This window comes from Mixophyes fleayi, chromosome 1 (genome assembly GCF_038048845.1).
Source record: "Mixophyes fleayi isolate aMixFle1 chromosome 1, aMixFle1.hap1, whole genome shotgun sequence".
NCBI classification, from domain to species: domain Eukaryota; kingdom Metazoa; phylum Chordata; class Amphibia; order Anura; family Limnodynastidae; genus Mixophyes; species Mixophyes fleayi.
The window spans coordinates 235,812,980-235,836,165 of record NC_134402.1 but is presented as its reverse complement, the minus strand read 5'-3'; the positions used below and the strand labels follow the sequence as shown (position 1 = coordinate 235,836,165).

The 23,186-nt window shown below is 39.6% G+C and overlaps 1 protein-coding gene across 1 annotated transcript in view; it reads left to right on the top strand.

The window, feature by feature from the left end:
• LOC142107544 (uncharacterized) overlaps positions 1 to 19,190 on the top strand; it is a 19,279-nt gene extending 89 nt beyond the window's left edge. Inside the window, exons 2-5 of the mRNA XM_075191044.1 lie at positions 12,555 to 12,772; positions 15,403 to 15,617; positions 16,530 to 16,719; positions 18,965 to 19,190. Coding sequence (XP_075047145.1) covers positions 12,555 to 12,772; positions 15,403 to 15,617; positions 16,530 to 16,719; positions 18,965 to 19,062 — 721 coding nt within the window. The 3' untranslated portion in view covers positions 19,063 to 19,190. The remainder of the gene's footprint in view (positions 1 to 12,554; positions 12,773 to 15,402; positions 15,618 to 16,529; positions 16,720 to 18,964) is intronic.
• The last annotated feature ends 3,996 nt before the right edge of the window (positions 19,191 to 23,186 follow it).

The following is a 23,186-nucleotide window of genomic DNA, read 5'->3' as shown; positions in this document are numbered from 1 at the left end:
TATGTACATATATGTTTTTGCAGTGTTTTTTCTATATTTTCTTCTGTGTAATTTATTTTACCTTTAACCCATTAGACTAGAGCTAAATGAGCAACTAGAGAAAATCTGCTATTTTACATAGCATGGTGCACTGTTAACTAGAAAGTTAACAGTGCACCATGCTATGTAAAAATTATTTTTAATAAGGGGCTTACTGCATTAGTGCAAGATAACAGAAAAGCTACATAGTATGTACTAGCTGATTTTCACCTGTTGATCCTTTCCTCTTATGCAAGGTCTCATGTTTACAGACATATGTAACATTTATTTTTCTTGGTTTGAATGCAAGCTGTACTTTCTTTATTCTGCATTCCATAAACCCTGCAGGACACTGGGGAAGATTGGTAGCACTTATTACTGCATTATATGTCATGTACATGAGGAGTCCTGGACAAACAACCTGTAACAATTATTTGTACGTACATATAGATTAAGCAGCTGTAGAAGTGGGTCACACTTTGCAGAAAAAGTAAAAGGACAACACAAATACATAACAATGGTGTTAAAAAATGGGAAAAATACAAAAATATAAATGGGAAATTACAATACGTTCAAGGAACAAAAATACATGAACACATATATATCTGTCCCAAGCTGATTACAATTCAAAGAGGTAAAATTTTCCCTTTAAGGCACAAGGTTAGGTGCTATCTATCACCAAGTGCAAAACTGAGAAATGTGCACAAAGGCAAGGTCTTAAAGCCATCTAAAATGTAAATGAAACTGAGTAACTCTGGAGGTTTCCTGCATACATATCACAACTGGGCATGCTCAGAACAAACAGGGTAATTCAGGCAGGATCCTGATGTAAGGTTCCCTTTATCCCCAACGCCAGGGCCACCAGTCTCCGGAGAGTCAATGGTCTTCAGGTGCAACTGACTGGTGCCTCCAAAGCTTGTTTCACAAACCAGTTACTGTAGAGCATGGGTAAATAAGTGTTGGGGGAGGAAGATTAAGCAAATTAGGGAGCAGGACCTGAAGTAACTAGCCTTGACTTTGCTACCCTTATGATTGTGCCATGTGTGTTTATTTTTTAATATATTTTATTTTAACTTGGTTTTCACATCTTTGCTCCAGGGGCATCTATATGCTAGATTTTGGGTTGCATGTATCTTAAAACATGTGCAACTCAAAATACAAAGAAATGCAAGTGCACAAATGCATTTCCTTATACATAAACTTTATGTTCAACTCTAAGGGGTAGATTAACCAAATCTTCTAATAACGAAAAGTGGAGGTCTTCAATTGGTAGTAGGTAAGTAGGCAGATGTACTGGGCTTTAACTCATTTGTGCAAGAAGCTCCTAGTTAGATGTTCGCTCTGCTGCTATTGTTTTTTTTATCTAATAGATTGCGACGGATCAAGAGAAGAAGCTGGTAGGTAAGTATTAATTCAACTACTCAACAGATAAAAGGGGCAGATAATACTTAATAGTATAATAACTGAGACATTATTTAATAACACATTAAAGGGGGTAGTATTTATTGATATATTATTATCAAAGGATGAATTATTTTATTATTTAAATAATAAAGGATGCATAACTAATTAATTTATATAAAATACGGAGCAAAGGGCTTGGAATCCTTAGATGCAGGGAACCGAATGCTAAGTAGCATGGCCCATTCATTAAGGGGCGGGGATTATTATTTTTTTTTTACTAATAATCATGGCAGTTCACCTAAACAGCATGTGTTGTAGCTTAAACCACTAGTGATTTAGGGGCTTTGGAGCTGCCACACATTCATGCACAACGCAGGTGGTTTGACATTACACACTCCAAACTGCCTGTGGGTTGGATGGCAAAATCACCAGCAATGTGCGGCAGTTAAAAGACAGCAACAAATCGTCTAGTCTTTAGTCTTGAGAATAAGCAGTATGAGCAGAAAAGTATATATATATATATATATATATATATATATATATATATTAGCTGAAATACTGAAATACCCAGCATTGCCCGGATTTACATCTTCAAATTAATAAAATATAAATGAGTTGGATGTAACTGTCACCCTTTTTAAAATAATTATCAGCTTTCAACACATCCGTGAGGTAGCTGTCCACTGTTGCTTTTGTTTTTACATTAAATGTCATCCAAATCTTTCCAAATCTAAGCCTGTTGTGTGGAAGGCCCACAACAGGCTCCCCGGGTCAAAGTTCTGCCCAACGTACACCAACGGGAGGTCCGACCGGGATCTCAATCCCCTAGAATGTCTTCTGCTATTCAATGCTACCAGTCTGTGAAGTTTTCCTCCAAATCCATCCAGTGGAAGGCTCAGAGTAGGCTCCCCGGGACACAGTTCTGCCCAGCATACACCAACGGGAGGGCCGACCGGGACCTTAATCCCCCTAAAACCTGGTCAGGATCCAACTGGACCACCTTGCATTGGTTTCATCCCAATTGGTGCAGGGGTGTCCGAATGCATAACCAGACAGACAAACAGATGAATGAATATTATATATAAGACCTCACTGGCAATATTGTGTTTTATAAGCTACTACTACCATGAGTTAAGCAGGGTCATAACTAGGGCTGTGTGAGAGGGGTGACTGCCCAGGATGCAATGCTAAAGGGGGGCTCAGTTTATTAATATTTTAGGTTAATTTGGTTAAAATTGAAGGCTAGGGGAGCAGCAGTTTTCCTTCTTACCCCAAGCGCTAAAATTTTAAGCAACTGCTCTGGAGTTAAGACCTGGGGCCAACTGAATACTGTGGAACATATGACATTCCTTGGAAAGAGGGTTGCTCTAGGTGAAGACCTCGTGAAGCGGTTCTAGTGGTTTATGATCCATTCCAATATTACCCTTAACAATTAGGTAAAATGTTAATCAAACTGAGTAACTGAAGTGAATATTTCATAGAGCTGTACTATATCAATTCAGGGGCGCATGCAAGGGGGTTTCTGAGTCTCTAGAAACCCCCCCCCCCCTCCGCGGATCGGTTGGGCAAAAGGATCTTTTAAAAGCAGCCAAATAGTTTTTCACTTACAGCAACGCTGCGACGCTTCTGTCACAGCGCCGCGGCTGCTGTATATCTCCTGTTCGATGAGAAGGAGCTGCTGCTGGCTTCCCTGGGGCACGGTAGGGCTATTTCAAGTGTCCCTGCAAACATTAAATAATAATAGCGCTTTAGATCTTGGCCACAATTAATCTGATGTAGTTTATTTATTAAAAGACCAAAGACTCCATTTCTGGCCAGCCTGCAGGGTATGTAGAGCTGTGTTATTGTATATAAATATTGTATTATAGGATTAAAAAAGTAGATGATTCCTCTACTTTTTTAATCCTATAATACAATATTTATATACAATAACACAGCTCTGCATACCCTGCAGGCTCCCCAGAAATGGAGTCTTTGGTCCATTAATAAAAAAAACTACATCAGATTGATTGTGGCCAGTATCTGATTTCACCCTGTAACCCAATTACAAATCTATAAATCTATATATATATATACATATATATATATATATATATATATATATATATATATATGTATATATATATATATATATATATATATATACATATATATATATATATATATATATATATATATATATATATTGTGGCAAAAGCCCGCTACTGCAGAAGCACACGAGAAAAACTTTTTCCTTTTTATGGTGCTTTATTGTCAGGATGGTAAATGTTTTGACACAGTATACATGCACAGCAATCATGGAGACCCTAAACACTAGCTATACATAGTCCAGCTCTCTCTCAGGACCAGCCAGCTCACCCAGCGTTGGTCTCCCTGAACAAATGAAACAAACAAGCTTTTATACATGATGCTCCTCCCCCAGCCTTAGCTTGATGGACATGTGACACACCCACCTTCTCTTTAAAAGAAAACAGCCATCACTGGCTCTGTTTGCACAATCAGACACGCCCTGTCTGTTTGCTGAGTGGAAGGATTTCAGATCATGTAAGTTTAACCAAATTTAAACTATTGCTTTTCATACATAAGTCTTCACTCTAGGTGCATTACTGCACAAATGTTTTACTCTACTTACCTGCTTTCTCTGTATATTGCCAGCTAAATGCCTCCTTTTGTTACATATCCCTCCCCCTAGCGTCTCCAAGTCGGGGGATGCGGACTACGTGAGGAGCGCATATTTTCGTGACAATACATCTGCATTCTTGTGCAGAATCCCAGGTCTATGTTCTACTGAGAACTTGAAAGGTTGTAGTGCCAAGAACCAGTGGGTTACCTTGGCATTTACCTCCCAGTTGCTCTGCATCCATCTCAATGGTGCATGGTCTGTTATTAAGGTGAACTCTCTGCCTAGGAGATAATAGCGCAGAGCTTCTGTAGCCCATTTTATGGCGAGACATTCTTTCTCCACAGTGGCATATTTTTGTTCCCTTGGAAGCAACTTACGACTTAGGTACAGGACAGGATTTTCTACTCCATTCTTCTCCTGTGACAAGACTGCACCTAAGCCAACACCAGAAGCATCAGTTTGGAGGAAGAACCTCCGGGTAAAATCCGGTGCTTGTAGAACTGGGGAGGAACAAAGAGCTAACCGAAGATCAGACCAGGCGGGTTTCTGCAGAATCAGACCAGGTTAATCTATCTGGACAACTTTTTTTTAACATGTCCGTAAGTGGAGCAGCTCTAGTGGCGAAGTGGATTACAAACCGTCTGTAGTAACCTACTAAGCCTAAAAAGGTTCTTAACTGCGACTTTTTTTCTGGTCTTGCCCAATTTTTGACTGCCTCCACTTTGTCTAGCTGGGGTTTTACATGCCCTCGACCAACAATGTACCCCAGATATTTGGCTTCTCTCATGGCTATGGCACATTTCTCTGGGTTAGCTGTTAACCCTGCTGATCTTAATGAAGCTAAGACCGCCTCAACTTTGGCTAAATGTGATCCCCAGTCTGGGGTATAAATCACTATATCGTCCAAGTAAGCGGCTGCATAAGCTGTGTGAGGTCGTAGCAATTTATTCATGGCCCTTTGGAAGGTGGCAGGTGCCCCATGCAACCCAAAGGGTAGGACTTTATATTGATAGAGACCATCAGGGGTGGAAAATGCAGTCTTTGGCTTGGCCGTGGAAGTCAGGGGAACTTGCCAATAACCTTTTGTTAGATCAAGGGTTGTTAAATAATTGCTACCAGCAAGATTTTCCACTAGTTCATCCACACGTGGCATCGGATAGGCATCAAACTGCGACATACTGTTTAGGCGCCTAAAGTCATTGCAGAACCTAATTGTCCCATTGGGTTTCGGGACAAGCACAAGGGGACTTTTCCATGCACTAGTGGACTCTTCAATTACATCTAACTGGAGCATCTTCTCGACCTCCTTTCTCACGTTCACCCGTCTGGCTTCTGGAATATGATATGGCTTCTGCTTTACAATGACTCCTGGCTCAGTGACAATGTCGTGTTCGATTAAGGTAGTGCGCCCAGGAATGGAAGAGAAGACATCCCTGTTTCGGCGAACCATTTCTTCAGTCTGTTGTCTCTGCTGAATGGACAAAGCTGGCTCTATGGGCACTTCAGACTTTTCAATGGCAGTACTCACTACCCGAGGAGAGGTTTCCTCATCATGCCAAGGTTTAAGGAGGTTGACATGATATATTTGCTCCTCCCTTCTCCAACCTAATTGGCGGACTCTGTAATTGACAGGACCGACAGCCTCTAGAACTTCATATGGACCCTGCCAATGGGCGAAAAGTTTGCTTTCCTGGGTGGGAACCAGAACTAGGACCTTGTCCCCAAGCTTGAAAGATCGAACAACAGCACTTTTATCATAACTTTTACTCTGTCGTTCCTGAGCCTCTTTTACATGTTGCTGCACAATGGGCCCTATCTTTCCTAGCCTCTCATACATTTGTGACACAAATTGTACCAGATTAGGCTCCCTGGGACCTTGCTGTTCCCACCCTTCTTTTAACATATCCAAGATACCCCTGGGCTGTCTCCCAAACAATAACTCAAAGGGACTAAACCCTGTTGAAGCTTGAGGTACCTCACGGATGGCAAACATCAAATAGGGAATAAGAGTGTCCCAATCTTTTTTTTCTCTTGAGCCACTGTTTTCCTGAGCATGTGCTTTAATGTGCGGTTAAAGCGTTCAACCAAGCCATCTGTTTGTGGATGGTATACAGAGGTGTGAAGCGCCGTAACCCCTAGCAACTGGCACATGTCCTTCATCAGTTTAGACATGAAAGGAGTACCCTGATCTGTGAGAAATACTTTGGGTATTCCCAATCATGTAAACATCAATACAAGTTCCTTAGCTATGGTGCTGGACTTTATGTTTCGTAGGGGAATTGCCTCTGGATACCTGGTTGCATAGTCAAACACCACTAGTATATATTGGTGCCCACGTGCAGATTTTTCCAGTGGCCCCACAAGGTCCATAGCTATCCGTTCAAAGGGAACTTGTACTATTGGTATCGGAATGAGAGGTGCCCTGTACATGGGTTTGGGACAGGTTCTCTGACAAATGGGACAGGACCGGCAATACTTTTTCACTGCCGTGTGTACACCGGGCCAGTAAAACCTAAGTAGAACTCGTTCCCGTGTTTTATCCTCCCCTAGGTGTCCCCCACAGACATGTGTATGTGCTGCTTTTAACACTAGGGTTACATGGACCTGAGGAACCATTAATTGTTCTACTTTATCCCCCTGTACAGTAGCAACTCTATACAGTAAATTATTTTTAACAATAAAATATGGTATACCTTCTGCAGGCTGGGCGGCTTTCGCTACCCCATTTACCTCAGTCACACTTTTAAAGGCATGTTCCAAAGTGGCATCATTAAGTTGGTCTCGAGCAAAGTCCTGCAGAGGAAACAAAATTGGTATTGCGGACCAGTCCGTATCCTCACTGACAGGCGGGGTGGGCTCATCTGCGACATCACCGACCAATGCTAGTTTGGACTGTCCATGTTTCCCCGCAGGTGGATGCTTTTGTGGAACTCCTGCTATGACTCCCAGGATGGCATTCCCGGTTTGGCGGTTCCCAAAGATCGATGTCCAGATGCTGTGGATTCTTAGACGGTTCCTTTAAGACCGGACTTCCGACCGTTGCATCAGTTGCCGGCATGTTCGACCGGATCCGCTCACCGAGGACATCATTAAACAGTGGGAAGTCTCGCTCCAAAATGAGTGGATATGGGAGTTTAGGTGCTATGGCAGCTACAACCATAACAGTTTTGTCTTTGAGTGTGACTGGTAGTATTGTTCTTTCATACTCCTCTGTTGTGCCATGTACGTAAAGAACCTTCACTTTGGGCGACCTAGAAGTTATGGTTTCGGGTAAGGCAGAGCTGGAAACCAATGAGAGTTCATTCCCCGGGTCAACCAAGGCCAGAACAAGGTTTTGGTTGATTAGCACAGTCACCCGAAACAAACAAGGACTTCCTGATGTGGACTCATGGTAAAACAGCTTGGAAACGCAGGCCCAATATGTGCCACGGAACAGTCCATGGGTTCCTGTAGTTTAGGACACTCTGCCTTAAAGTGGCCTGGCTCACCACATTCAAAACACTTCAGATTAGACAGCTTTGCACCTGGCCCTCTGTCCGTAGCAGTTTTGCCATTGGGCCCTGTGGCAAGGATTGTCAAACCTGGCTTTTGGCGTGGCAGCGGCTTTGGCACAAATGCAGGTTCTTTAGTCATTTGCTGTAGCGCACAAAACCTTTCTACCATGGTGGCAAGCTCTTCATAAGTTTGTGGGTCTGATTGCAGCACCCACCTTTGCAAATCGCGGTTTAGCCCCCGGATGCAGTGATCTATCGCCAGAACTTCAATAATCCGAGAAGGCGAATTCTCCACAGGCTGCAGCCATTTCTTTAAAATTTTAGAAAGCTCAGCCACTTGCGCTCTGACCGGTTTTTCTTTAACATAGCGCCATTGGTGATAGCGATGGGCTCTGCCTGGCCCGGAAACTGCAATGCGAGCCAATATCTCAGACTTTAGGCACAAATAATCAGAGGCCCGTTCCTCATCTAGATCCATATACACTCGCTGAGCTTCACCAGTCAGATATGGCGCCAGCCTCTCAGTCCAATCTTTAGGAGGCCATTTTGCCCTTTTTGCAAGTCTCTCAAAGGACACCAGATATGCTTCTATGTCATCACCTGGTGACATTTTCTGGAGAACAGGACCAAGTGGTTCGTTTCTGTCATGTCTCACCTGGCTTAACTCATCCCTTAAGAGCATTGTGTTTTCCACCTGTGCCTCGGCAACTTGTAGCATCTGAGCTTGCTGCTGTTGCTGCGCAGCGGCCACATTCATGAGGGTTCTCAGTACTTCATCCATGTTGACCTCTGCGCGGGTTGGATAGCGGAAACTTGCTTCCCGGAGTATCCCACTCCTGAACCACTTGTGGCAAAAGCCTGCTACTGCAGAAGCACACGCGAACAACTTTTTCCTTTTTATCGTGCTTTATTGTCAGGATGGTAAATGTTTTAACACTGTATACTTGCACAGCAATCATGGAGACCCTAAACACTAGCTATAAATAGTCCAGCTCTCTCTCAGGACCAGCCAGCTCACCCAGCGTTGGTCTCCCTGAACAAATGAAACAAACAAGCATTTATACATGATGCTCCTCCCCCAGCCTTAGCTTGATGGACAGGTGACACACCCACCTTCTCTTTAAAAGAAAACACCCATCACTGGCTCTGTTTGCACAACCAGACATGCCCTGTCTGTTTGCTGAGAGGAAGGATTTCAGATCATGTAAGTTTAACCAAATTTAAACTATTGCTTTTCATACATAAGTCTTCACTCTAGGTGCATTACTGCACAAATGTTTTACTCTACTTCCCTGCTTTCTCTGTATATTGCCAGCTAAATGCCTCCTTTTGTTACAATATGTATATATGTATATATATATATATATATATATATATATATATATATATGTGTGTAAATATGTGTATATATATATATATATATATATATATATATATATATATAGTCCAAACTTGTGTCATGTTATAAATGTTTTTTATTTGTATTTTTTGTTCGTTTTTTTCATGTACATTAGCAATGTTATTTTTAATGTGTGTTATGCTATTTTGATGTGCGGTATCAGTGTTAGTTTTAGGGGCATATTCAATTGTTAGCGAGTTCGCTGAAATACTCGCGCTCCAAAAATATTACCGTTAATACGGTAATATCTCACCGAATTTCAGCTCGCGGCTCCCTGGGCTGCGAGCTGAAATCCAGCGAGTAAATTACCGTGTTAACGGTATTTACGTGCAATATTACCATATTAACGGTAATATTTTTGGAGCGCGAGTATTTCAGCGAACTCGCTAACAATTGAATATGCCCCTTAATGTGGAGTATCATTGCTAGTTTTAATGTGTGTTATCAATGCTATTTTGATGTGCAGTATCAGTGTTAGTTTTAATGTGAAGTATCATTGCTAGTTTTAAAGTGTGTTATCAATGCTATTTTGATGTGCGATATCAGTGTTAGTTTTGATGTGGAGTATCATTGCTAGTTTTAATGTGTGTTATCAATGCTATTTTGATGTGCGGTATCAGTGTTAGTTTTTAAGTGGAGTATCATTGCTAGTTTTAATGTGTATTATCAATGCTATTTTGATGTGCGGTATCAGTGTTAGTTTTAATGTGGAGTATCATTGCTAGTTTCAAAGTGTGTTATCAATGCTATTTTGATGTGCGGTATCCGTGTTAGTTTTGATGTGGAGCATCATTGCTAGTTTTAATGTGTGTTATCAATGCTATTTTGATGTGCGGTATCAGTGTTAGTTTTAATGTGGAGTATCATTGCTAGTTTTAATGTGTATTATCAATGCTATTTTGATGTGCGGTATCAGTGTTAGTTTTAATGTGGAGTATCATTGCTAGTTTCAAAGTGTGTTATCAATGCTATTTTGATGTGCGGTATCCGTGTTAGTTTTGATGTGGAGCATCATTGCTAGTTTTAATGTGTGTTATCAATAGAGATGGGCGGGTCCGGTTCTCCGAGAACCGAACCCACCCGAACTTTGGGTATCCGAGTACCGAGCTGAGCAGCTCGGTACTCTCCCGCCCATTCCGAATCCAAATCGAGGCCGAACGTCATTGTGACGTCGTCGAATCTCGGGGCTCGGTTCTCGCGATACTTCAACTTTATAAATACACGCCTCCACAGCAATCCATCGCCATTTGACAGAGGGAGAGAGCAGGGTGTAGTCATAGGCTAATTAGAGCAGGGACAGAGAATACAATATTGTTCTTGCAATTGCTCTAACCAAAATCGCTAGTGCAGAGAGGAGGATAGAGGTTTATTATTTTTTCTTCATATTTGGCACTACCCAGCGCTTTTGGGGTGTCCCCCATAATTGTGCATAAATATTTCTGGCTGTCAAAAATCATATCTGTCAGCAGTATCTACTAAATAATTTTTAGCACTCCTCAGTGCTTTTGGGGTGTCCTCCCTAATTGTGCATTAATATTTCTGGCTGTCAAAAGTCATATCTGTCAGCAGTATCTACTAAATAATTTTTAGCACACCTCAGTGCTTTTGGGGTGTCCTCCCTAATTGTGCATTAATATTTCTGGCTGTCAAAAGTCATATCTGTCAGCAGTATCTACTAAATAATTTTTAGCACTCCTCAGTGCTTTTGGGGTGTCCTCCCTAATTGTGCATTAATATTTCTGGCTGTCAAAAGTCATTTCTGTCAGCAGTATCTACTAAATAATTTTTAGCACTCCTCAGTGCTTTTGGGGTGTCCTCCCTAATTGTGCATTAATATTTCTGGCTGTCAAAAGTCATATCTGTCAGCAGTATCTACTAAATAATTTTTAGCACTCCCCAGTGGTTTGCGCTCAGAATGGATTCAAAGCAGTCCACATATGATCTGAATGAGCAACCAGGTTCTGTCACCAGTCCTGATGTTAGTGTTCCCAGTACGTCATCTGGCCAAGGCGATGTCAAACAACAGAGTGTTTTCAAATTAGTGCAAAAAACAAAAACCCAAAAATTTTTTACTGTATTGAAGCGAAAAAGAAGTGTAACTGAGCAAAAGTTAAGTGACGATAAAAAAAAAATTGCAAGCATGCCATTCTACACACGCAGTGGCAAAGAGAGAATGAGGCCTTCACCTTTGGCTATTAGTGGCAGATCCCAAAAAGTTACCCAGCCTACAATTGGTGCACAACTACTGTTACGCGTCAAAGCCGAGCTGCAAGATAACAGTGAGGCATTACAGGAGAATATTTGCTCTCATTCACAAATGACAACAATCCCTGTGGAGAGTCCATCCAACAGTGGGATGTCTAGTCGTGAGCATTCTGCTGATGTGTGCCTTAATAGCCCGAGTGTAGCCGGTGATACCCAAATTGAGGATGCCACTTTGGAATTAGAAGAGGATGAGGGGGAGATTTGTGTAGGCGACGAGGGCGCTAATGATGATGTTGATGATTATGATGCAGACAGATACCAAATTGCCTTTCTCAATTTCTATTTATATTCTAGATTATATAACGGCTGAATAGTTTTCTATTTTACTCCTAGTGGAGAGAGGATCTGATGCAGACAGATACCAAACTGCCTTTGTCCATTTCAATTTATATTGTGCAGTATATAACGGCTGAATTTATTAGTATTTTATACAAGTGAAGGGGGGCCCAGAGAGACAGAAACCAAACTGGCTTTCTCCATGTCAATTAATATTGTACAGTCTATAATGGCTGAATTTTTTGTTTTTTTAAAAACGTGGAGGGGGCCTATAGAGACAGAAAGCAAACTGTCTTTTTCCATTTCTTTACATATTTAACTATAAGTGTAGGGTGTAATATAGATTCAAAGACGATGGCTGCATTGCCAATATGCATAGATGGAGAGGAAGACAATCTGTTTTGTGTGTAGAATAAATGAAGGCCTACCAACGAAGAATTAAACAGTTTTTTTGGATGATTTATTACCTCAACAATTAGATTACTTATCTCTAAAACAGTTGTAGCACTAAATTGGGTTATTTTAGGCACAAAAACATGTATTTTCCAACAAAATAGCAAAACAAAACCAAACAAAACCAAAACCAAAACCAGAACACGCAATGGCGGTTTTGCAAAACCAAAACCAAAACCAAAACACGACGGTAATCCAGATCCAAAACCGAATCCAAAACCAAAACACGGGGGTCAGTGACCATCTCTAGTTATCAATGCTATTTTGATGTGCGGTATCAGTGTTAGTTTCAATGTGGAGTATCATTGCTAGTTTTAATGTGTGTTATCAATGCTATTATCTTATTGTGGCGCTTTATTTTTTTAAGTTGTATTTTTGCTTTGTTCAGAATTCAACTATTTGGAAACCCCCCCTTAAAAATCCTGCGTTTGCCCCTGCAATTGGATACATAAAACTCAAAGTGACCTATCACAGACCATTTCTTGTGAATGCATTAACTACAGCTTCTCTACAGCAGATCTTAAGTGACACCATGGTATACAGAAACAAAAATGCAGATTTGATATACTGTGTTAAAAAGCTTACTTTATTGCGTATTTAACTAAAGAGTGTATTAATTTAGTTACACAGGTTATACCCGGAAACTACAAAGCGATAAGGGTAAAATATATGGAAATGCGACTTTGAAATCAGTTGAGAATGAGCCCGGCCTCCAAAGACCTTCACAATTACCTGGAAGTGGTTGGGGTAGTATTCACAGCCCTTTAGTTAATGTACAGTTGGGTGGAAGAAATTCAAATACATCTAGAGAAGATACAGAAAACTGGAACAATAAAAATGGTATGCCTGAGTATGTTACTTCAAAATATGTTCAAACTGCATTTTACTAAAATATTAAAACAAGATGTATAGGGACAATATACTAACCATCAACATTGGTTAGATGTTTATTCATAAATCAAAGATGTATGTTTATTAATCATTTCAGAAATGTAGGTAATATTAATGTTATCCCATATAACCTAATATTAGAAAGGTATAATTGGATAATTGCATACCCCCCTCCCCCGACGCTACCTCAGGAAAATTACAGTAAGCACAAGTGTTAGATTTGGTGGTATTGACAGCATGGGTTACGTATTGTTACTACATATCATATCTTTGCTTTTATGTATGTTACAATTCATGCAATAGTTCATCAGTTTGCTCAGAATCAACACAAGGAAAAGGTAATCATTTTATCTAGTCAAAATGTCAAGGTGCAGGCTTTAATTCTGAATTCTCAGGCCATGTGAGGAAATGCTAACCTTGTACTAGTTGCAAGTTTCACCTTGTACTGTGCCATTGTTTGTCCTTGTACGGCGCTACGGATACTTTGTGGCGCCCTATAAATAAAAATTAAAAATAATAATAAAAGTACTTGAATACCTTAAATTAAAGAAGAACATGATAATGCATCAGTTTGATGCTAATAAACATTTATATTAATAGTTAAAAATATAGTTTTAAGGATCTCTCTGTAGATTCCCCAAGGCCTTTTTAGTAAAAATAAAAATGATAATTATCTTGGGACCACCATTCCTCTTGTCAGTAATGGAGCCTGGATAGGTGAGACACTATAAGAGCTCATATATTGGCTCCTTCTAATTTTAAAGAGGAATAGCTCATTTCTCTAAGATCAAAAGGAGCTATGTGAGTCTACAGAGGCGAGAGAGAGAGAGAGAGAGAGAGAGAGAGAGAGAGTAGAGAGAGAGAGAGAGAGTAAAGAGAGAGAGCATGGTGTTGCAAGTAGTTGATAAATTGTATGGGAAGAAATTTGGAGCAGAGAAGGGGTCATCATGTGGGTATAAGAGAGAATATGGGAAGGGAATTCAATTTCTAGTGAGGATCTGCCAGACATCACTGCAATTATGCTGATTATCATAATGGATTTTTCCCTATGGGATGTAAGGAAGAATATGTTAACTCTACTGCACAATGCTAGGAATTGAGTTCCCTCAAGTGACTACATATAATGGAGATATTTGGCTTGAGATGCTTACTACAATGCACTTTGGCCTTGTGATTTTGGATAAGGAATAAATGTGTCCGTTTTTAATCTATATAGTATACAAAAAATATAAATGATGATAAAATATGCAAATATTAATGATCCATACATATAAACCATATAATTGTAGGTCAAACATAACACAGGGAAAGCATACACAATTGCTAATCTTTGAATGAGCCATATCAAGCAGCAAACATGCACACAGTTAAGCAGAAAAGCAACTGTTGAGTACTGATCATTTTTAATATTATTGTTGATTTGTAAAGCACCACAGTGCTCTGCTGACTGGGCAGTGAAGGAAACAGCACATCTAAAACAGGGTATACAAGGTGGAAAAGTAAAGGTAAGCGAGGTCACTGATCATGAGAGAGCTTATAATCTAGTGGGAAAAGGGCACAGCTGAGACAAGCTGGATGTACAAGTTTGAAAAGCATAAGTGGGAGCAATATAAGCTATAATAGGTGGGTTCTCAGCGAGCGTTTAAAGATTTGAGTGGTGGAGAATTGTCTGATCAGTGGTAGTGCATACCTTAAGAGGTTGATGGCACAGGAGTTCTCTTGTAGAGAGGAGTGAGAAGTGGTTATCAGAGGCAAGGCGAGGCACAGGTAGAAGTAAGAGGGTGTGAGAGGAAGTAAATTAAGTTGAGGTTTTATGGGGGTATTGCTGAGGGTTTTGATGTGAGGGTATGTAATTTTAACTGTGTGCTGGAGCATATGGAAGCCAGTTTATGTGGTGTGGTGAGAGAGGAAGATTTCTGTTTCCATGGCTTTCATGATGGATTAAAATGAAAAGAGGGAGGATTTGAATGCCAGATAAGAGGAGATTGCAGTAGTTATGGCAGGAGGTGATGAGAGAATGGATAAGTGTTTTGAGTGCATCTCCGGTAAGAAATTGGTATATTCTGAAGGTGGAGGTGACAGGACTGGGAAAAAGACTGGATGAATAAGTATGAGGGTGTAGTCAAGTGTGACACACAAGCAGCAGGATCAGGAGATAGGAAATAGTGGTGTCGATGGTGAGGGAGATTCGAGGGATGGTCATTACTCTGGGAGGGACGATTATAATCTCTGTAATATTTTATCATTACAACTTAATTCTCTGGCGCTAATTCTAAAGCTAGTATTTTTCTGTAGAGATATCGGTATCAAATACTGCAATTTCAAAAAGAAGACAGTGTTAAGTCTCTAGATATAAACCAAAACAAAAACATATGAAATGCGCAGAATAACCGCTAATAGATTTTATTGGACTAGCTAATGCACATATGTATGTACAGAAAAAGTGACAAATATGTATCACTTGAATCAAAATCAAATAATGCAAACATAAAAAAGATTTATGTTTTGGTTAATATTTTATCATTACTGCAAACTGTCAATGTTTGTATAGAATAACATTTTACTTTTCTCCAATGAAGGATATTTTCATCCATTAAATGGAAAGTATTATTTTACTCGAATTAACCACACTTACGATGGAAATCCTGAGACTTCATCTGCAATAAAAGCAATAGAGGAAATAAAATATGAATTGAGCAAGCCTGCAAAATGGACTCCATCTACAATGGCCACATTTGATTCATTAAAATATGGTGGCATAAGACAGTCACATTGTAATGGGAGAAATGAACAGGTTTGTTAATTACTTTGATTACATTACTTTTTCATATAAGTAAATATACATAAGTCGAACTAATTGATATTCTGTCTTCTTTAACACATTGTCATTTAATTATTGCTCAGTAGCCTCAGTAACGCTTTGTTTAATTTATTTCTTGGTTATCTTGGTAAATATGGCATACTAGCTGGATGTAACCTAGGGGTAGGGGTAGGTTTACTAAGAATCGCGTTTAGCAGCGGTTTTAAACTACATTGCTGGTGGTTTAATGCTCCAAACTACCTTATTTACTATAGGGCAGTTTGAGGTTGGACTATTAAATGACTGGCAATGTGTTGTGGATTGAAAACAGCTAAACAGCTGCGTTTTAGTAAAAAAAAAACAACCTAGAAAACAACTGTAGCATACTTTACTATTAAGGGGTATATTTACTAAAGTGAGTGTTTGAAAATGTGGAGATGTTGGCTATAGCAACCAATCAGATTCTAGTTATCATTTATTTAGTACATTCAACAAAATGACAGCTAGAATCTGATTGGTTGCTATAGGCAACATCTCTAAAATCCGCAGTTTAGTAAATATACCCCTAAGAGTACCAACACATGGGCTGATCCTGCTGCTTGACCTGAGCATAGTAATATATTTTTTGTTTTGCAACTGTGTTCCAAATGAATTAATGAGATAACTCACATATCAATTTATTGCAAAAATACATAGCATCCTTTATATTTTTCATTAAATAAAAATGTAATTGCATGGTGCTGTAAATGATTAAAGGAAATTAGATAAATACAGAGATGAATAATATTGGATTTATGTACTAAAAACAAAATCTGGTTACATACCGAATGTATGAAAATAATGTTTTATTCTATGTGACATCTATTAGCACAGTGCCAATAAAACATGTTTTCATTTTTTGTATAGATTACTGAAAGTTCAAGTTTCCCTTCTTACAGAAATGGAAATATGAAAAAAACCCTCAAAAATGATATTACTGAAAAGGAAGTGTCTACAAGGTTATACAATAATAATGGTTATCTCCAAAGAAGACAAGGGAAATTAATTTACAGAACTGATTATGGCCTCCTTCCTAACTACTCAGGATATACACCTGGTATGGCATTTTTATGTTCCTTTAAATGGCATCCAGTTTAATATTGATTTATGATCATTCCAGTATTTGTATATGTCGTGTGCACTTTAAAGGACACATATGTTAATTTTAATCATTTCTGAGTAAAGCTGTATAAATGCACAAAGTAGCTACTTATGTCAAATGGGTTTGCCACCTAATCATTAAAAATTACGTGTATTGATTGTGGGCAGTACACAGTAAAGCATTGGGATACAGCCTTACTGACCTCCCCCCCCCCCCCCCCCAATCTAGTGAAAAGCAGCTGTCTGCCCTGACTCTTGTCAGCTGTGTAGCAATACAAGCAAGTTATTTTGTACTCAGTTTAAATTTGCATTTGCCATCCTACACTCTTTGAATGGGGCTCCACAGCGAAGGTGCTGGGTAGAGCCCAAGTATAATTCACAGCAGGGCTGCTAGTCTCTGGTAGGAGGTGTCTTCTTATTTTGTGTAACCCCGCCCCCCCATTACCCATACTTGCCTACTTTTAATTTTTTACCTCCGGGAGATCCTGGAGGAGGGGGCATGGTGGGAGGTTGCGGGACGGGCTGATTGCTTCATTTTCTCACGGGGGCAGGGCCAGAATGCGGCAAAATCACTGCAAATCGCATCATTGAGGATCAAAGTAGGCAAGATTCTGGAGATTTACTTGCTTTCCTGGGAGTCCAGGAGACCTACCCAGAATTTGTAAGTCTCCTGGACATTTCAGGAGAGTAGGCAAGTATGCCATTACCATAGAGGCTCCAGCCATGCTGTGAACAGGCTGCATCTGGTTTCCACCCTAGCAGGGGACCCTAAGCTTGTTGCCCCCTGTTCTATTTGGAAGTATCCCAGGCTATATGGAGCCGGAGGTAGTTATTGATTTTAGGGGAGGGCCACGCTGCCCCAGGGGCAGATCTAGACATTTGTCCTACCCGGGGCGATTTTAGGGGGGGTGATTTAGGCCCCGCCCCCTTTCTGATGTCTAAGGCTGCTGGCGGCTGCACAGTATGTATAGGTCCGTTCAGCAGTGGCAGTGTGCTGTCCCGCTGCTCTGATTGTGTTTAAAACACAATCAGAGCAGCCGGGCAGCACACTGTCACTGCTGAACGGACCTGCACAGTGTCGGCAGCAAGCTCCTGGTAGGGAGGGGATCGCCCCCCCCCCCCTGGATCCGCCACTGCGCTGCCCGCTTCAACCTATTTAAACGTTATAAGGATGGCAGCATAACACACCAGGGGCCTGAGTCATTAAGGAGATCAAAGCAAACAAAGGAGTAAACCATGGTACATTGCAAGGGGTGCAAATTATTTTTTTTATTTTGCACATAAGTTAAATACTGGCTGTTTTTCATGTAGCACACAAATACTTGATAGCTTTATTTTTACACTGAAAATTAAAGTTGATCTAGGACATGCCCTACCCCAACTATAAATCTGTCCCCACATTTTACATTTACCTCCCCCTTCAATGCAACATGGTTTTACCCAGGTGCAAAGTTACTCCTTTTTAATGCTTTGCTCTTCTTAATGACTCAGGCCCCAGGTATCCCTTAATGTATGTTTATGTTTGTATATTTAGAGATGCAGGACCTCACTTACATCTTTAAACTAAGCTGGAAACCTGCTTAGCAATGGCAGCCCTGCAGGAACAGATACCAACTTACCACTGGAGGGCTATGTCACTGGGGGTTACTGTTTAATGTTTAGATATAAAACACTTTTGAAGGTTTTTTCCCCATCTTTTCAGTGTTAATGTATTGATTTGTACATGCCATCCTGCACATGTTACTAAATACAGTGTCTTATGTTTCTGGCTTCTGTCTGTGTTTTAACCAAAACCTTAGGTAGATGGAGTTGTTTAGTTTAGCTGCCATTGGATGCAACTCAATTTGGCTGTGCTTTGTGCCTTTGGATGCAATTGTATCCTCAGAGTAATTATGTCTCATATCCAAGGGCAAATAAAATAACATTGTTCAAATTATAAAGGTTTTGGTGAAAAATGCAAAGTAAGCCAAAATGAAAAAGCAAGGTATTGTGTAAAACTTTTATGAGGACATGTACAAAAACAATAAATAATAATAATATGACGGTGAAGTAAGAATACACTAAAGATTACTTTAAAGAATACAATAAATCTACGTGCAAATTGCATAATGGAAAAATAATGTATAGCTGTAACTGTGTTTTTATGTCCCCATTGGGCTATTATTAAGTATAAATAATGCCTGTCTGTTTCATTGTAACAGGACAAATGTTTGCTATAGGGTCCACGTGGGGGAGGAGCAGTGTTAATGCCATAGGAAAGCTGCATGAACAATCTTTCCAGTGGACATCTCTCTTTTAAAGGTCTGACAATGGATGCAGACAGAAATACCCCTCTAATATTTTCAACCTAAAAAAAGTAAACAAACAACAATTTCTATTTTTATTACAGCAAATGATTCTTAGGTGTCAATAAAAATGTAACACAAATTGTCATCATTATTTTCTCCATGATCATTTTAATAAAATATTCTTCCTTTAAAAAAATTCTCTAGTCTTTGTGACTAGAGATTGGAATGTGATGCTTGTGGGGAATAGTTTTGTGCTGGACATTTACCTCTTTCTGTCTAAGCCATACTTTTTTGTATGTGCTCAACTATATACGTTGGCAATCGGATTAGGGATAAACACAAGGGCACAGGGCTTCTAGTATAATCATGTGGAAGTGAACTGATGTGATTGGATGTGGAAGATCCAAACTTCTTCCTTGCTTTGTGCCCCATTTGTGCATACTTCAGCTCTCTAGGTTTCATTGGCTTTTTAGGAAATGGAAGACAGATTATGAACATTGATATGTGTCCATGCTATTATTTGTTGAAAAATAGCTCATGGATACTGAATGACCCTTTTCTTAGGTCAAATTTCATTTCATTCACCATATGAATGAAACAGAACATTTTAGTAATTGGCACAAGCCGCGGCTTCACTACAGACAGCCACAACACGCTCTCAGCTGCCTCTTTCTTTTACCTGCCGCCACCATGACGACCGGGACATAATTTCCGACCACACGTCCCGGCTGTCATCCGGACAACAGCCAGGGCGCTTCTCTCCTCCAGCGCCGCGGCCCGGCTAAACTGACAGCTGGGCACGTGCGCACCAGCTAGAGACTAATTACAGCCATATGGGCTGATTAGGGCTTATGTGTATTTCCTTTTGTGATTGACCCGTCTGTGTATATAAGGTAGGGAGGGCTTAGCCTCACTGCCGGTTATAGTGCTCAGTTCCTGTTAGCTTGCCTGCTCCTGTTGTGTTGCTGATACCCTGGAATTATTCTCTGTGTATGACTCTTGACTTTTTTCCTGATCACACTTTGTTTGTCATCACCTGCAATCCTGCACTGCGGTGCATTCATAAGCTTGTACTTCTCTGAGTGTAAGACCTGGGGGCATCCGAATACCTGTGAGCCTAACAAGCTCTATGGAAAAGACGGCTGCTACACGTGAAGACCTCTGGTTCTACAAGCTCATGATAGTAACCGTTAGCCAAAACAGTAATAGAGAAAAGGTGCTTGTGGGTCTGTGCCCTAAAACAGATTGAATGCTCTGGAGTTTCAGGGAGCTTGGCTGATCGCTACATTATAAGGTGCTTAATGATTGGTATGAGCATAGTTAACAGAGCTTGCTGAAACTCAAAGAGGTAGAGTAAATATTTCACACATAAAACATTAATCAGTTATTAATTACTTAAATGAGCACAAGTATTCAACATTTTCTGTCTGATTGTGTGTCACGATCTTCCTCGTTTTGTTTCGTATATGTGTTGAACATCGTTCTGTTCCAAAATGTTTTTGTTTGTTTATACATGATATTCTTTAAAGTGAAAAGGTCTTGCACCCAATCATCATGCTCTCTATCTCGTGAGGCATCACATAAAATCAATGTCCTCATTAGTTTTCCATTTTTCTTGTCGTGTGACTATATCACTGCTGATACTAAAGACCCCCATCTTGGATTACTATTGTTAATATTAATGGTCTATCCAAGTATTCGTTCATTCAATTTATCTGTAAACATTTCATCTTAACTAAAAATTATTTTATATTTGAGGACAAATTATTCTTGCAAATACGGGGGACGGCCATGCGGACGGCCATGGGGACGGCTTGTGCCCCCACTTACGCCAATCTTTTTTTAGGTTGGTGGGAAAGGGAGCATGTGTTCAGTGCTCAGAATGACAAATACACCAATCACATAAGCCTGTGGCTACGCTATATTGATGATCTTTTAGTACTATGGGATGGTCAGGATTCTCTATTCCAAGAATTTGTAACAATACTTAATACAAATGATATAACTCTCCAGTTGACATCAGAAATTAACGAAAAACAGTGATTTATTTTTTGAACCTTACGATTACGAAGGCTAAAGATGGCAGACTAGATACGGATATATACTGTAAAAAGACAGCCACCAATAGTCTTCTACACTTCACGAGCTCTCATTTCCCCCCGGTTATCAGGGGAGTCCCAAAGGGGGAATTGTTAAGAGTTAAAAGAAACTGCTCTGATAAAACAGTGTATACACAAAGAGCTGACGAAGTGAAAAAAAGATTTCTTGACCAAGGGTACAGTAAAAAGATTACTAGACAAGCAGAAAAGGCTGTTAGAATAAGAGACAGATAATCTCTTATATATCCTCCTCCTAATAACAAGAAGATGACCCAACATAATGACATCAGAATGATAGGTACCTACTGCACTGAGTGGAAGAATATACTAGCTATCTTCCAAAAACTTTGGCATGTCCTCATGTCGGATGAGGACCTCCGCCAAACTCTTAAAGATAAAGTACATATCACATGGAGACGTTCCAGAAACCTTAAGGACCAACTAGTCCATAGTTCACTCCAACCACCACGGAAACAATTGTCAACCAGACCTAAGGGCTTTTTACGTTGTGGAGCCTGCAAAGCATGCCAATATGCGATTCCAACTAAAGATTATGTAGACGAATTTCAACAGAAGACTATAGACAAATTTCTTAATTGTAACACCCCCAACGTAATATACTGCTTAACTTGTCCCTGCCAACTTAAGTATATAGGAATGACTAGCAGACCGTTCAAGAAGAGAATTCTTGAACATGTGGGAAACATACGTAATGCTATCAAAGACAGAGCCAACATGAGACCACTGTCCACAGTGGCAAAACATTTTTTAACTCATCATGATAATGATCCCAAACATCTCAAGGCATATGCCATGGAACAAATAAATCTAGGTCTTAGGGGAGGAGATATACAAACTGAGCTCCTGAAACATGAAACAAAAAAAAATCTTTCTGATGGGGAGTCTCACTCCCAAAGGCCTAAATGATAGTAGTAATTACATGGTGTTTGCCTGATAAGGAGTGACAGTATTCTCTTATAACTAGGCATTAAAATAGAATTACTATGCATGTATGTAACTGTATTGGGTACTCGAACTAGAATTAATAAGCTAATGTAATCTATTCAGCAATTATTTATTATTTCTTTAGTTGCACATTTGATAATGTATTTCTGAATCCGCCTGAGTTGCAGAATCAGTCCTAAAAATCTCTATTCACGTATAAGTTTTGTTCCTCACAGCATAATTTTGCATTTTTTCACCACACCACCAATAACATTTATAGGTTTCCTCTTCACTGTAGTTAGTTCTTATTGAGTTATTCACTTCAACCACTTATTTTATTATCAAGATGGATGTAACACATCTTCTTAATTTTTTTATATCATTATTAATTAAACACCTTGTCACAAATGATCAGCAATAATAAGTTCCCATACACCTTATATATGTTTCACTCTGTACTTTTGTTATGATTTTTGTTATTTATTTTAATATTTAAATTATTTTTTTTATATTATAATTTTTTATTTTTTTCAATAATTATATTAACACTCAACATAATATCATTGCTTAATATTATGAAGCTTATTCTATTGGATTTTACTATCAATACTATACGATCATCCATATGCTAACGAATAAATAATGGCAGATATTTAAAACATATTGCCATTTAGCCGTCCATATTGTTATAAAGATTCCGGAAGATTAAAATATATCTATTGGAGTGATAAGATTTTGGGATCTTATTTATTGATTTCTGCTTTATACAATTTATAAAGTCAAAGCATTTTTATTTACCAATCTTGTATATTTCGTCACCATTAAATCGTATTTATCATGTAAGGTTCACAGGACCAATCAAACTGTCCCAATTGAGATGGGCCTCCAAAAACACAACAGTATCCACAAACTATGTCACTGCATCATGTGACATATCACGTGATACGGAGGACCTATCATCAAGCACTAATACAAACGAGCCCCTGAATCCCCTACACAGCTGATATGTTTATGTCACATTGGGGGCGAGTCAACCCTCTTTATGGAGCCAATCTCAACCGACCATCGGGTTGCCTTGTCAAAGCTCAGAA